At 37.7% G+C, this 15,055-nt stretch overlaps 1 protein-coding gene across 1 annotated transcript in view; it reads left to right on the top strand.

The window, feature by feature from the left end:
* The window catches only part of STX8 (syntaxin 8), an 89,378-nt gene that overhangs the window by 15,436 nt on the left and 58,887 nt on the right, over positions 1-15,055 (top strand). Inside the window, exons 5-6 of the mRNA XM_015815200.1 lie at positions 5,911-6,035; positions 9,180-9,272. Of these exons, the coding sequence (XP_015670686.1) occupies positions 5,911-6,035; positions 9,180-9,272 (218 nt within the window). The remainder of the gene's footprint in view (positions 1-5,910; positions 6,036-9,179; positions 9,273-15,055) is intronic.

Here is a 15,055-nt window from a genome sequence, read left to right as displayed (position 1 = left end):
TAGTCAATATTCAGTACATTTCCCTGTATGTCCTTCAAAATCTACTTTAATGAAACTTCTCTTGTTGTGCTACAGTCGTTTTAGTACTCTTCTTATTTAATTGACAACTTGGCCACAGTGCAGGTCAGTGATTTGCTTTATGTGGTAGCAAAGGAGTTTGCTTTCCAGTACTTTCAGCTTTAATTTAGGAGACAGTCCTCAATATCCAAAATATTTGCATAACTGTGGAATAGAGTTATCTCATCTCAAACTATTTCTTTCATTTGCTTTTCAATGAACCATCCCATTTCTAGGTGTCCTGTCATTTACTTCTCTGAAAGGATAATATATTCATAACAATTGTCCCTATTTCTAATCTACTGTAATATTTTTTAAACGCTTGTTTCTTGTCCAAATAAAACACCAATAATAGCAGCACCAGTATTTATTAGAGCCATATTCCTGGAAACCACCATTTATAGAGCCTCAATAGAGTTGTAGAGCTATTCCAGAACCGAAACTAAGTGCATAAAGCATTACTGAAAAGCTTTTGGTGAAAAGAATTCAACTAGCTACAGGTAATATAATACAATATAATTTACATCTATCATATTTTAATGATAAAAGGGTGTGGGCAGAATAGATTCACATAGTATGTTGGAAAACCTTGCTCCAAGCATTTGAGAAATCATGGTCTGTTGAAAGTAGGTAATCAGAATATATTCTGATAAACCACCTCAGCAAATATTAAAATAGCACCTCGGAACGAGACATTGGAACTTTCAGTCTTTTGTTATTCATAGTCAGGAGTTTTCAAAACGCATAAATCACATTTCATAACAATTGGTGGATTCAAGTTGAAACACTTAGAATGCCTCAAAGGCTATGTCTGTATTTTACTATTCATAGAGGAAAGTATCATTATGTAGACAACTAATTTTTAAAATCCTTGCTAAATGAAAGCCTCATTGTGTGGCTGTAGTCAAGGGAAAATTCTGAATGACTAATCTGCTTTACTTGGGAAAGTTTATAACCATGAACCACTGAAACAATATACTTGAGAAGATAAGCTGCCATTTGTTAAAATGAAGGACAATTCTCAATTATAAACCTCAACATCTTTTATATTTGGGCAGATTGCTAAGCCTTTTAATTAGTTAAATCTGCTCCTGTAATCAAAAGATATCTGCACACTCCACTCTGCTGTGAAGATTTCAAAGATTTAAGCGATTAACATGGCAAAAGCCATGGGTGGCTAATTGGATAAGCTTTAATCTTCACACTGCCAAAATGATACAGAGGAAGATCAGAAGGTGGAAGCTGGACTCTGTTGGGTATGAAGGGGTCTACTCAACTTGTCAAAAAGATTTTTTTTGATGGTAGAGATAACTTGTCACAAACAAAGCAAGAACAACAGCTATATTAAAATTATGCCATTACATCTTTCTTTTTGACATTGGTATTTTAAAACGGGCAAAAAAAAATCCTTTGAAATAGTGGAGTGAGTCACAAATTATGGGAACTAAAGATTTGCTTATAAATATCTTGGAAAATTTTGCAGGGATTTTTGGAGGGAAGATACGTTTTTCAGAGAATTAAGCATGTTATGAGGCACATTGAGAACTATAAACTACTGCCAGTAATCTCCCAGATAGACAAATCTTCCAGAGATAAATATTGGCCATGCTAGGAAACAGAAAGAACATTTTATCATGTAAGGGAGACATGCTAGAAAAACTTCAAAAGTACTGAATAAGACATATATAATACAATACAGAAAATTTTGGAATTTAAATTTGAAATGAAACAGCCATTTTTACTAGGTGTAAACCCAGAATATTTGAATAATAAATATAATAATTTTCTAAGAATAAGTTTTTCCCCAACTTTGGAAGAAAGACGCAATTCTGATGATATCTAATTGGGATTTTAAGCTTGAAAAATGTGTAGCAACGGAAAAATTAACTGTAAATATTCATAACAGAAGTTTAACCAAATTCAAGCCAGAGTGGTTCCCATATATACAATATTTTATGCAGCTTGTCAAATATAAACACCTACCATATGGTTTCTAAGAGGGTCTAAATTCTTGCAAACATTGCAAATTGATTGAGTAACAAAGGAAAAGTTAGAAACCAAATAGCTTTTTAACTTTTTTCTCCTAATATGCATAAACAACAATGGAGAATACAGTGGAGACCTTAATATTAAATATTAAGCTTGATAGAAACCTTCATTATATAATCATCAATAGCTTAATGCATTTTGCAGTTGTTTACCAGTGCAACTCTCAGCTCTTGATGTAAATTTTATGCAACATCATGCTTCTTTGAACATTATCACTTTTGAAATCGTGGTTAATGCTGTCATAAACTTGTTTCTTTACCTTTAAAAGTAAAAATTATCTAAATCATCAGAGTATTAATAATTTTTAGTCAACACTATAATACTATTCTGCCAAATAGTATAATGTACTAATTGTGTTATATAATAATACAATAAAACAATAGTTTAAAAAAGAATTAAAGTTAAATTGTATCTCTTCCTTTATCTCCCAACTGGGAGTAGAGGTTACCCATCTCAGATTATCCTTTCCTACTACAGCAGAAAGTTCTATGCCTCCCATCTCTCTGAAGTTAGGCTTTAATGTTAGTTTAAATAACGCAGACAGATGGGTGAATATAATATTGGAAACTCATAAACTCCCTTTGGCCCTTGGCCTCTTAATACCAATTTAACACCAATTACTGTACCAGTAATGACAATCATTATATGAATATAATACCTTTACAATTCCCATTATGAAAGAAATAGATTTTGTATTGAACAATAAACCTCAGGTTGAATGGCAATCATCATTTTACCTTTATTTCTGCATTCTGCTGCTGATTTTGGCGGGCTTTGGGGGAAAACGTATGGTAAAGAAATAATGCTGTGGCTGGAAAGCTTGGTTGGTACTTTTTAAAAGTGAACAAAAAGCTCATACAATTGCAGGGATGGCAGCCTATGGCCTTCCAGAGGTTTAACCTCTGAATGGACCCAGTGGATTGATATTAACTATTGCATTATGTTGCAGATCATTTTGATTTTGTTTTGGGATTTACACTTTTTCTTCCTATATGACATGGTCCTTTTTGTTTGCTTACATTCTTGTTCTAAGCTTTGGCTTAGCAATCTGAATGATACTGATTAGGGTTTGTTTTTTTTAACATCTTAAAATCCTAACTTGCTGTCTCAAATAAGGACAAATAACTAAACAGTCCTCAAGGATTCTCCTTAATTAACAAAGCTATAATTTGTAATAGTTGATCGATTGAATTGTTAACCTAGCAGTGCTGATTTAATACGTTTTTCCTAATTGATTGAATTTATTATATTAATTTATTAATTTAATTGATATTAGAATAGCCTTGATGACTCCTTGACTTATCTTTTCGGAGATATTTCCTCAATGCCTTCAACAGTGACAGTGTCATGGTTCCGACAGATGAAACTCAATGTCAAAGCAAAAACATCCAATGTTAGCAGCGTTGACGGACAGAATTTCTAATGTACTGTACTGCATTCACTGGAAAAGCTGAGATATATTCAGAGATAGACCCACCTTGAAAATAGCCAACGTTGAACTACATGGCACAATCAAACATCAGGAAATATTTTATGACATTATTGTGTCAGAAACTGTTTTAAACATTTTATATCATAAAATGTTTTATAAAATTTGCCAAATTTCTATTCCATGAGAATCATTGGCCCCAGATTTTGGATACATGCCATAAGTTAGCTTATATGAGGTATCTTGGTTCAAAAGGTTTTGCCTTATGGTACACTGTTCAGTTAAAGGAATCAGAGTTTTATTAGTATATAGATTCTGAAGCTGTAATCATCTGCAGATCAGTGCTTAAATTATCATCAGTTGAAGCTTTAGTTTCATCTGAGTTTGTAAAGGAACCAAAAATAGTTTGGATTTTCAGAACAGCTGTTGTCCTAATCTGTTGCTTTAGTATTTTTAAATGTGACTAATTCATTGTGATGCAAGCTTTCCAAAGCAAAGTCTGAATCCTTCAGTAGGTACATGTGAATAATTTAAACCTGCATTTCCCCCCCCCCCCATTCCAGATAACTGGTCCTCAACATTTTAATGAGAGGCAGGTGGAAAAGCACTACAGTAAATCTTGAGTTACTATGGTAATTGTGACCAGAATTTTGTTGCTAAGTGATGTGGTTGTAAAGTTGACATCAAGTGACAGCATGGCTTAGTGACAGAAATTCTGGTCCCTGTGGTTACCATTAAGTGAGAATTGCAATCATTAAGTGAGGACCTCCTTACAACTTCCTGCCGGCTTTGAACAAACAAATTCTTTAGGAAAGCCGGCAGGGATTCACAAGTCCCAGGTGGCTTGCAAGCAAGCTGGAAGGCAGGTAAATGGCTGTTACTGGGTTGGGAGGGCGCACAAGTAGCTTGTGTGGTACAAGTGCTGCAGAGACTGGGGTGGCTGCTGCCAGGCAGGGGAGTGTGAATGAGAATGAGTGAGTGGCTGACACAGTGTCTGTTGAGGTGTAGCGTAAGTATGTCAGGGCCAGAAAAGATTGCTGCTGGATAGGGGAGAGTGTGCAGGTGGCTTCAGGGAGTATCAGGGATGTAGGCTTTTTCAAAAATTTTCAAAGGTAGAATCAAGAAAGAAAATACCAGTACTGTATAAGACATAGAAGTGCATGAGTTGTAACTGCAGTTTCATTTTAGGCAATGCTAACAGGTAATAAAATTGTGTTTCTCAAGGTGATAGAAATTTTGAAATATTATTCTCACTATCATGGGGTCAGAAAGGAAGCTTCAGCTTTATCCTTATGCTTGCTTATTTGGAATAAAGGTACAAAGCTAATGGATATTATGCTTATTTAAGCATCATGTGCATTGCATGTTTTCCATTTGATTTTAAGACTGTATAGGAATTTAAGGTATTGTTGAAAATGAAATTTTTGCTTTCCTTTTCCATTGCCTCATGCTGACTTTGGGTAGTGAGATTTTTAATGAGAATTTTTGTTAAGTCTTGGGAAAAAAATTGAGAAAGATTCTTGTAATTAAATTAGTTTGTTTTGTATGTTTGTTTGTTTTTTGTTGTTGCAGTCCCTAACACTTTAAAGGAGATATGGAAAAGAATGCCCCAAAGTGTTTTAAATATTTTTAAAAAATCATACCTTTTACAGATGCTCATTCTGAATTAAATACTAAATTGCTTTTCTCTTTGGAGTCATTTGATACTTGATCTTTGTCAATGTTTTTACATATGAGTGATATATTGCATAATTGGATCCCCCAGATGATGATGATGATGATGATGATGATGACGATAATAATGTTGGAAGGGATCTTGGAGGTCATCTGGTCCAACCCCCTGCTCAGGCAGGAAATCCTATACCATTTCAGACAAATGGCTGTCCAGTCTCTTCTTAAAAACTTCCAGTGTTGGAGCATTCACTGCTTCTGGAGGCAGGTTGTTCTACTGATTAATTTTTCTGACTGTCAGGAAATTTCTCCTTAGTTCTAGGTTGCTTCTCTCTTTGGTTAGTTTCCATCCGTTGCTTCTTGTCTTGCCTTCAGGAGCTCTGGAGAATAGCTTGACTCCCTCTTCTTTGTGGCAACCCCTGAGATATTGGAACACTGCTATCATGTCCCCCTTTGTCCTTCTCTTCATTAAACTAGACATACCCAATTCCAGCAACCGTTTCTTACAGTATATGCTTTAGCCTCCAGTCCCCTAATCATCTTTGTTGCTCTTCTCTGTACTCTTTTTACATCTTTTTTACATTGTGGTGACCAAAGATCTCCACTGTTCTTCGCTTTAGTCTAAATATCCTGTCAGCAGAATCGGAATCAGAATCATACCAGTGATAGGAGCATTAATTTGTTTTTAAATAACTCATTTTTAGGTCTAGCCTAATGGCAGGCGGGGTCAGAAGAGAAGTAACAAACCCATGGCTTGTGGAGGAGCCTGAGGAAACGAGAGGGCTTGACTTTCATGATATCCGGCAGCAACAACAGAGAATTATCGAAGGTAAATCCTTCCTTCCTTGTTTTATCTTGTGAACTTTTGTATTAGTTTTGTAGCTGATCACAGCCTAGATCAGCGATGGCGAACCTTTTAGAGACCGAGTGCCCAAACTGCAACCCAAAACCACTTATGTATCGCCGGATGCTGCCTGGGCATGGCCCGCTGGGTGGGCGTGGCTACAATGGTCATGGCAGATGGGTGGGCGTGGCCAGCTTGATGTTGCTCCTGGGGAGGGATGCCTGTGGGGGCCGGGCTAAGTTGGGGAGATCCAGGGGGTCTTTGGTGGGTGGGACGGTGGGCAGGAGGCTCGTCCTGCGGGGTGAGGTGAGGCAAGGCGAGGCAGGGCGGGGGTGCCATTGTCGCAGGACAAGGCGAGGCAGGGGCCACGGCGGCTGCTGCCTGACACCATTGGCCCCCGCACACAGAGACCAGCGAGCGCATGGGTGCTGGGATGCATCTGGCCATGTGGGACCTCGGCGAGTTAGCGGGTGGCTGGTTGAAGAGGACAGTTGCCATCTCCGGGGCATGGTGCGCGTGCCCACAGAGAGGCTCGAATGCCACCTCTGGCACGTGTGCCATAGATTCGCCACCACTGGCCTAGATTTAAAATCTTCCATTTTGTATTTTTCGGGAGGAGGTGTCTTTAAATCGTCCTTAAAATAGGTATAACATTTTTGCAGTATTTTGTTTTGCCAAGAGTTATCTAAGATGTTTGAATCCTTGGATAGATATTTATTTTGCTGTTAGCATAGTTTCTCTCTTTATGTTCATCCTTTTTATGTTTGCAAATAATTTTTGTTAGCTGCTAAAAAGAAGGTATCAGCCTGGAATTCCTTAAGCAAACTCAAGTTATTGAATGCCACAATTTTTTTCCCCCTGATTCTTCTACATCTCTGGGGAAGTAATCATCTGTGCCTCTGTTTATTGGCATGTTGTTTATGGAAACGGTTAACTATTTGCTTATATCAATTTCAGGAAGGAAAAACTCATTCTAATCAATATATGATTGAAATCAATATGGTAGTTATATTGTCGTGACCTTAATCCCCAGACTTTTTTCTCCATGCCCTTTTCTGATGCTTTTGTACTGCTGTTATTCCCTAGATTCATTTTTTTTTTTTAAGTAGGTGCGCTTATAGTTTGTGGTCTGGGACTTTTGCTCCCAGACATAATCTCCATTCTATCACTTGGTGGTGGTCTGTTGCCTGTGGTTTTACAGTCTCCAAACCAGCTTTCTTCTTAAATATTCTTTGCTATTCCAGAACCTTCCTAGACATTTTGTGGATGTGTAGTTTATTGGGAAGATTTTTTTGCATGCTAGCAAAGAATAGTTAGGGCTAGCATAGAATTTTTCCTACAGCAATTAGCTACATTGGTAACATCTTTAATTTCTGAACTTCTTAGTTTGAACTGTTGTAACATTTTTCTTACTGTTTGCCTTTTTCCTATAAAAGTCTTTTTTCCCTTTCTGCAAATAACGTTCACAATAGCTAGTGAATAATCTTTCGGAAAAATCATCAACTCTGTCCAAGACTCTAATCCTCGACTTACAACAATTCATTTAGTGACCGTTCAAATTTACAACGGCACTGAAAAAGGTGACATGACCATTTTTCACCCTTACAACTGTTGCAGCATTCCCATGGTCACATGGTCAAAATTCAGATGCTTGGCAAACTGGTTCGTATTTATGACGGTTGCAATGTCCTGGGGTCATGTGATCAGCTTTTACGACCTTCTGACAAGCAAAGTCAATGGGGAAGCCAGATTCACTTAACAACCATGTTACTAACAAATGCAATAATTCACTTAACCAACTATGGCCAAAAAAGTTGTGAAATGGGGCAAAACTCACTTCACAAATGTTTCACTTAACGATATAAATTTTTGGACTCAATTGTGGTCATAACGTTAAGGACTACCTGTAATTTAGTTCATTTAGGACAGAGGTGGCGAACGATGGCTCCCTTTATGTCTTGTGGAATTCAACTTCCAGTTTGGCTGGCTCAGGAATTCTGGGAGTTGAAGTCCATAAGTCATAAAAGGGTCATTGTTTCCCACCCCTGATTTAGAAAGTAAGGGTGCGGTTATGCCATGTGTTCCAGATTACAGTTGGAAGTAGGGAGATTGCAGCTATGGCAATGCTCTCTCCCCCAAATGTTGGATTAACTCCACAATGAAAGATACATTAGCACACAGTTTGAAAAAGATATTTAGATTCATGGTGTTTGCTTCGTTTGCTTGGAGCCTTGGTGCTGCAGTGGTTAGAATGCAGTATTGCAGACTAACTCTGTTCACTGCCAGGCTCAAGATTCATTTAGCCTTCCATCCTTCTGAAGTTGGTAAAACGAGGACCCAAATTGTTGGGGGAAATATGCTGACATTTGTAAACTGCTCAGAGTGTTGTAAATCACTATGGAGTGTTATATAAGTCTAAGGGCTATTGCTGCTTTTTTCTCACTCATGTTAAACCTTTCTTGGAAAATCAGAAAAGCTTAATGAGTAAACTGTGTGAGTATGCCAGACAATCCAATGCTTTCGTAATGGAGAAGTAGCTAATCATCCAGTTTCTTAAGTATTTGGGATCCTTGACTAAATGTACTTGTTGAGAAATTGCTCACTACTGTCCACATTCATTGTAAATTCATATTGAGGCAATATTTATTAGGCCAATTGATAAAATCCAACTTTCCAATTTCAAACCCTAAGACTAGCTTTTTCTTTAGCCAAGATGGCTAAAAATCCAGAAAATAGATGGAACAACAGTTATGCATACGTGAAAATTCCATGATTTTTTACTATTTCTTTTTGGATTTTTAAATATTTTGCCTGATGGGAAGTTCTTAGAAATTCAAAGATCACAGTGATTACATAAGCCCTCATTTAAGCAAATAAAGGTACCAAAGAAATAAAGAAATGTTTAAATAATTGTTGCTTGATTTTTTTTCTAGCAGTCAGCTTAAGTGCTGTATCTATTTGTTTTAGTATATTAAAATTTGACTTTTCAATTTATTATCCAGCCATTAGCAAGTTTTCTTTCAGTTTAAACCTACGTTTGGGCATTTCCTCAGCAATCTTTATATATAAATCTCGGATTTATTAACTTGAATTTTATATTCATTGAGCTTGTTTTGCTTTTTTGTACAGAACAGGATGCTGGTCTTGATGCACTCTCTTCAATCTTATCTCGCCAAAAACAAATGGGACATGAAATTGGAAATGAATTAGAGGAACAGAATGGTAAGTACATGAGGCAAAAGAATTTTTAGAATTTGATGTATCTGTTAAATTCACTGTTATGTTTATAAAAAATGAAAAACACTTTATTTTTATTTACCCAGTTTTTATTGTTTTTATAAATAACTCATATTCTCATGAACATACCTAATACTTCTTCCTCCTCCTAATTTTCCCTCAAGAACAACCCTATGAGATGGGTTGGGCTGGGAGAGAGAGAGAGTGTGTGTGTGACTGGTCCAAAGTCGCCCAGCTGGCTTTCATGACTAAGGAGGGATTAGAATTCTGTTTCCTGCTTTGTAGCCTGGTGCCTTAAGCACTAGACCAGGGGTAGGCAGCCTTGGCTCTTTTATGACTTGTGGACTTCAATACCCAGAATTCCTGAACCAGCCATGCTGACTCAGGAATTCTGGGAGTTGAAGTCCACAAGTCATAAAAGAGCCAAGGTTGCCTACCCCTGCGACTAGACCAACTCTAGCTCTCTTAAACACTGGCTGTCTTAAATACGTAACCATCTTTTTCCAACCATGGTTTGGGAAAGATCATATCAGAACTACAAGGAAATGCCATTTACAAAACAGAAGGAAAACAGGTTCTTTAAAACTTTTGTTTCCTCTCTCTCTTTTATTCACATCTCACAATTATAACAATCAAAGCTTACAGCAGCTAAAATGCAAATTATAAGACACAAAAATAAAAAAACCCAATATATTTAAAAGCACAGGTAAAATTTAAAATCCGTGTAATTAAATCAGTTCAGATAACAAAAATTTGGTGGAAGGGGTGAGACTTTTTTTTTTTTTTACCATTTTACTGAATACTATGAGAGTGAGAGCTAAGCACATCTTGGAGAATGCAATCCAAGGTCTTGGAGCCATACAGAAGAAGATCCTCTCCTATGTTCCACATAAATTAACTTTTGGTAGTGGTGGGAGGGGGAATCTTCAACCTTCTTGCTGATCTAAGTAACTGGACAGATTCATAATGGGAAAGGCAGATGGTCAGACCTGAACCATTTAGGGCAGTGGTTCTCAACCTGTGGGTCGGGACCCCATTTGGGGTCGATCGACCATTTCACGGGGGTCCCCAAGCAAGGCTGTCCGCCATTTTTTTTGTCCGCCATTTTTTTTGTCCGCCATATTTTTCCCCCTTTTCCGGTGGGTGCCTTACCTCCCTTGGGCTGGGCCAGCTGGTGGTCGGCCTGCTCCGTCTCTGCCGCTTGCCAGCTACGCCTCGGCCGGCGCAGGGGCGGAACCACGCATGCGTGGCGGTCCCGGGCAGGGAAAGTCCTCGACTTACGACCGGTTGGGTAGTCCTCAACTTATGACCGGTTTAGTCCTCGACTTACGACCGGTTTAGTCCTCGACTTACGACCGGATGGGGTCGCGGCATTAAAAAGGTTGAGAACCACTGATTTAGGGCTTTTAAGGTCAGCACCAGCACTTGCTTATTTCTTTGATTGATTGATTGATTGATTGATTGATTGATTGATTGATTGATTGATTGATTGGAAAAAAATTATGTAGCTGGCCATCTCACAATACTGTGATTTTAGGTGGTGAACAAGAATTAAAAGGAAAACAGAAACATGAGATAAATAGCAAGTAGAAATAATAAGATAAACATATAATCATGGTCGAAAAATATTCCTCTTCTAGTCCAGGGACAGAACCAGACAAATCAGCCAGTGTGTGCTCACTGAACTCCTTGACCCAAAAGCCTGGGGGAACAACCAGGATTTTAATGCTTTACAAAATGCCAATAGAGTCAAGGCCATCTGGATCTCCATGGGAATGCTGTTTTACAGAGGAGGTCCCCAAATTACACTCCATAATACAAAGGACTTGGAGCATGTCCACTCTGCCAACCCTAATGGGCCATATATGCATAATCACAAAAAGGTGGTCCTACATATGGTATAATGTGGCCCTGTGCCATGTAAGGCTTACAGGTTTCAACTGGTATCATTTAACTGATGCCCGATAAACGCCTGTAAACTAATAAAAATCTTTCCATAGAGAGGTGTCTTACAATCCCTGTAACTTCTGCCACTAGCTGCTAAACAACTACATTTTGTACTAGTTGGCAATTTCTGAATCCTTCCAGGAACAACCCCACAGAATGAACAGTATAGTCTTATGCAATAGGCACAGCAGAATATAACCAAGGCATACTGTAGATCATTGCCACTTAAGAGTTCTTGCTTCTTGCCTCAACTATCCTTGTCTGGGCAGACTTCATCTCAGTCCTCAAGTACAGCTGTTTCTTTACCTGAAACACTTTATATTTTGTCAGGATTTAATTTCAACTTGTTTTGTTTATTTCATTTTGTTTATTACTGAGTTTAGGATTGCCAATTATTTTCTTGGGGTTAGATGATGGGAAGGAGTAAACCAGAGTATCATCAGCATTATGATAGTGACCCATTCCAACACTCTGAATACCTCACTCACCAGTTTCATCTATATCTTAAAACCCAGAAGACAAAATTGAACCCTATGGGATGTGATGGATCTGCAGCCAATGTGTTGAACTGTAGCTCCACAGCACCACCTTCTGGGTATACTCCATCAGAAAAGATCAGAACCACTTCAAAATAGTGCCCCTAAGTCCCAACTCAGCCAGATAGATAGGAAGGATACTATATATGTACGTATGTATGTGTGTGTGTGTGTGTATTATATACTATACACTATACACTATACTATACACTATATACTATATATGTATGTATTTCATTTGGCATAATAGAATACAACATTAGTGCATACAAATTCACAAAAACAGCATATAAAATGTACATCAAAATATAAACACCAGAGCATTGAATTATTTTGAAAATACACAGTGTGAGTGATAAATAAAATTATGAATAGAATTAAATTATGTATGAGCAGTTACTGGAGTGACTAAACCTATGGCCAGATATATAGGTTGTTTAGCCATTGGACAGCAGTACCCTCAAGATGACGTATTTCTGCAGGGATTCAGGGAAACTTCTGAGGGGGCATTCCATTGCAATATGATGTAAAGTTTGTGGAATGTTCCCACAGTCACAGTTAGGATTATCAACCAGCCCCCATTTATATTTCCAGTATTGGCACCTGCCATGGTTGGTTTGAACCCGGTTACGTGCTGTCCACATTGTTCTTGGGAAATCAAAGCCAAAAGAACATTGTACTGGACACTAAATATAACAGATCTGGGTTAGAAGCTGGCGCCATGCTATTTCATTGTCAAATGCTATCTAAGTTTCCATGAAAAGTTCCAAGATTTGAGTGTGAATATTTGATGATAGGTAATAATCAGCTTGCCACAGATTTTTGCCACCTCCTTTTTAAGGCTGATTGCCTTCTAGGTTGTGGGGTAGTATGTTAGATAATACTGGTAATCATTCAGAAGGTGTTCCTGATATTAGCCTCATAATGTGATTAAGCTGGGTATCCACTGCTTTTGTGTGGGCACTGTTTAATCATGCAGGGCTGCAGTACTTGGCCACCAAGTATATCAAAGCAAGAGCTGATGTCCTAAGAACTGTAGCCTTGCTGCCCAGCTGGTACCAGAAAGTTTATGTAGAATTTTTATTTTATTTTATCTACACACTTTTTCTTTTTAACTTTGGTCCTACAAATTAAGGACCGATCAACGGTCATTCCTAAATGCTTTGGATTACGATTAAATTTCAGCAACTGGTTCCTAGATTCCATTTGGTATATAGTTAGGGACAGTGACAGTTTTTCATTTGGACTTCTTTGGGTTTCACAGTAAAATACATGGGAAAATACGATTGCCAATAAAATGAAACTAGGGTTAGGTATAGGGTTAGGTCTCTTTGGAGTCGGGCCGAAAACTGATGGTAGGGATAGATTCTTATATGTTCCCTAAGGTAAGTGTCAGGAACAGCTTTTTGTTCAGATGTCTTTGGCATAGTACATAGTAAAACACATGAGATAATCCCATTGCCAAAGATACTGAAACTAACAGTATTGTTAACAGGCAAGGCAGGGAATTCCTCATGCCCATTCATAAAACTACTGCAAAAGTTAGAACAGTCACCATTCTAACATTAACAATGAGTTTTCCATCATCAGCTCCATCTGAATGGAGTAAGAATATGCTTGAGTGTAGTCTGATGTAATCTGGATACATTTTATTTACAAGAGTTTTGTTTGCCTACTGTATTTGAAAAGTAATCTGGAGGTCATCAAGGAAAGAGCTAAAAATTGTTGCAACATGAAAACAATATCCAGTGCTTTACCTGATGATTGCCTTTTCATTTCCAAACATTGTAAATATTCCAAAGTAAATATTTACAGCAGTGACGTTTTTAGTGTATTTGGTATCTTTATAGAAAGACATGTTTCATTTTTAATATATTTTATTTATTAAGAGTGGGTAATGTTAATCTGAGTACCTTATAGGAGAGGGAGTAATTTGCATTTTAATTATTCCTTTGTAAACCACTAGATGGTAGCAGAAGACAACAAAGCCCTGCCTTAGAATGTCTCACCAGACTTAGGGCTGAGCTGCCTAAGCTTCTGCAAAGGAGGAATGTTTTATTTTTGCTTCTCTTACAGAGCAAAACACAAAAAACACAAAAAAAAGAAAAAAAAGGTTTCTTCTATCTTTCAGCTTCTTTCTCTCCCCTTCCCTTGCTCTCGTTTGCCTGGAAAAAAAGCACATTTATTCACTCACTATATGATACTTTAGCTTTGAGGATTTTCTTACTGTGGTCTGCAAATATGTATAGGTTTTTCTTTTTAGTTTCAATGATTTCTTGCATGATCTCTGACTACTATTATCTCATATAAGACTAGGAAAGCTTTGTATCCTATTAAGAAGCAACTTGTTTCTTAGCTGCCAAGCCTGCAGGCTTAAGTTTCAAAACTTAGGAGAAGGAAGAGGAGTAGATGCTTGTGATCCTGCAGAATTTCTCACATGAGGCTAGTAAACAGGGTCTGCAGGACTTACTTATGGAGTCAAGTATCCCCCACACTTGCAGGCAAAAAAAAACCAGAAACATGATAGTCCTCCATTTTCAGGGAGGGGTTGGCAATTTATGAATTCATGCTCTTTAAGAATAATGCTAGAACTTACAGGGTGTGTATGTTTGTGTAAGACTTCAGTTTGTTTCTATTATCTCCTGAAGCAAAATGTTCATTAGGAGCTTTCCATGGTGCTACATCTACTGTCTGTTTTACTTTATGGGTTATCTAAATGGATAGATCAGAAAATTACCAGGCTACTGTTCAAAAAAAATCTTCTGTCGAGCAAACTGTCGAGCAAACTGATGAACTAGAAGTAAATCAGTCACTTTTCCATACATTTGTTTAGGATGAAAATGCCCAACTTTCTTTTCTAACCAGTATCAAAAAAGGCAACTGGAAGGGGAAAGATGGAGTTATGCCCTCTCTCTTCTGGCAGTCTTTCCAATTCCCCTGCTGGGTTGTGGAAAAAAAGACTGGCCTTTCATAAACCTTCCCTTTATGAGATTGCTAGGTAAGAGGAAGACACTTCACTTTCTACATGCCCTGCACAGTGAATTGGTGAGGGATGAATTGTAGGGCTGGAAGGGGACAATTAGACTATTTCATTTCATTTATTTCATTTATTTCATTTATACCCCGCCCTTCTCCCGGAGGACTCAGGGCGGCTTACAGCCAGTTTAAAACAATCCCACATAAATACCAAATACAAATCTAAAATAATTAAGAATAAATATTTGAATTGGCCGCTCTATTAAAATTTTGTTAAAACCAATTAAAATACCCCCTAGGCCAGTCCTG

The sequence above is a fragment of the Protobothrops mucrosquamatus genome, unplaced genomic scaffold (assembly GCF_001527695.2).
Source record: "Protobothrops mucrosquamatus isolate PMUCROS unplaced genomic scaffold, P.Mucros_1.0 scaffold325, whole genome shotgun sequence".
Classification (NCBI taxonomy): Eukaryota; Metazoa; Chordata; class Lepidosauria; order Squamata; family Viperidae; genus Protobothrops; species Protobothrops mucrosquamatus.
Note: the sequence above shows the minus strand (reverse complement) of the source record. Positions and strands in the feature narration are given on the sequence as shown.